Source organism: Penaeus monodon, chromosome 31 (genome assembly GCF_015228065.2).
Source record: "Penaeus monodon isolate SGIC_2016 chromosome 31, NSTDA_Pmon_1, whole genome shotgun sequence".
NCBI classification, from domain to species: domain Eukaryota; kingdom Metazoa; phylum Arthropoda; class Malacostraca; order Decapoda; family Penaeidae; genus Penaeus; species Penaeus monodon.
Window position 1 is genome coordinate 11,539,862 of NC_051416.1, and position 290 is coordinate 11,540,151.

Sequence of the window (290 nt, forward strand, 5' to 3'; positions counted from 1 at the left end):
AAAAGGAATGAATGAGATTAGTCTAGATTTTTTCTATAGAATCGTGAATTTTTAACTAATGATTTTCAATTATCTTTAGTACATGTTTAGCCAGTAGTCTATACGTTCTTTCAACCTGGATATATTTATATTCCGTAAAAGAAAAGAATCTAAATTTATGCTCGTATCTCCCCGACAGAGGTGGCTGGACCCGCTCAAACCCGTGAAGAAACAGCTGCGCATCAGGACAAAGAGCCTGGGAACATGTGAGTATCTGGAGCCTGTTTGGGGATCTCGGTAAAGGCTTAATG

General features: G+C 38.6%; 1 protein-coding gene across 1 annotated transcript in view; it reads left to right on the top strand.

The window, feature by feature from the left end:
* The window catches only part of LOC119593033 (tyrosine-protein phosphatase non-receptor type 4-like), a gene marked incomplete at its 5' end in the record, with an annotated part of 330,438 nt that overhangs the window by 178,986 nt on the left and 151,162 nt on the right, over window positions 1-290 (top strand). The window contains 1 exon segment of the mRNA XM_037941929.1: window positions 179-245. Coding sequence (XP_037797857.1) covers window positions 179-245 — 67 coding nt within the window.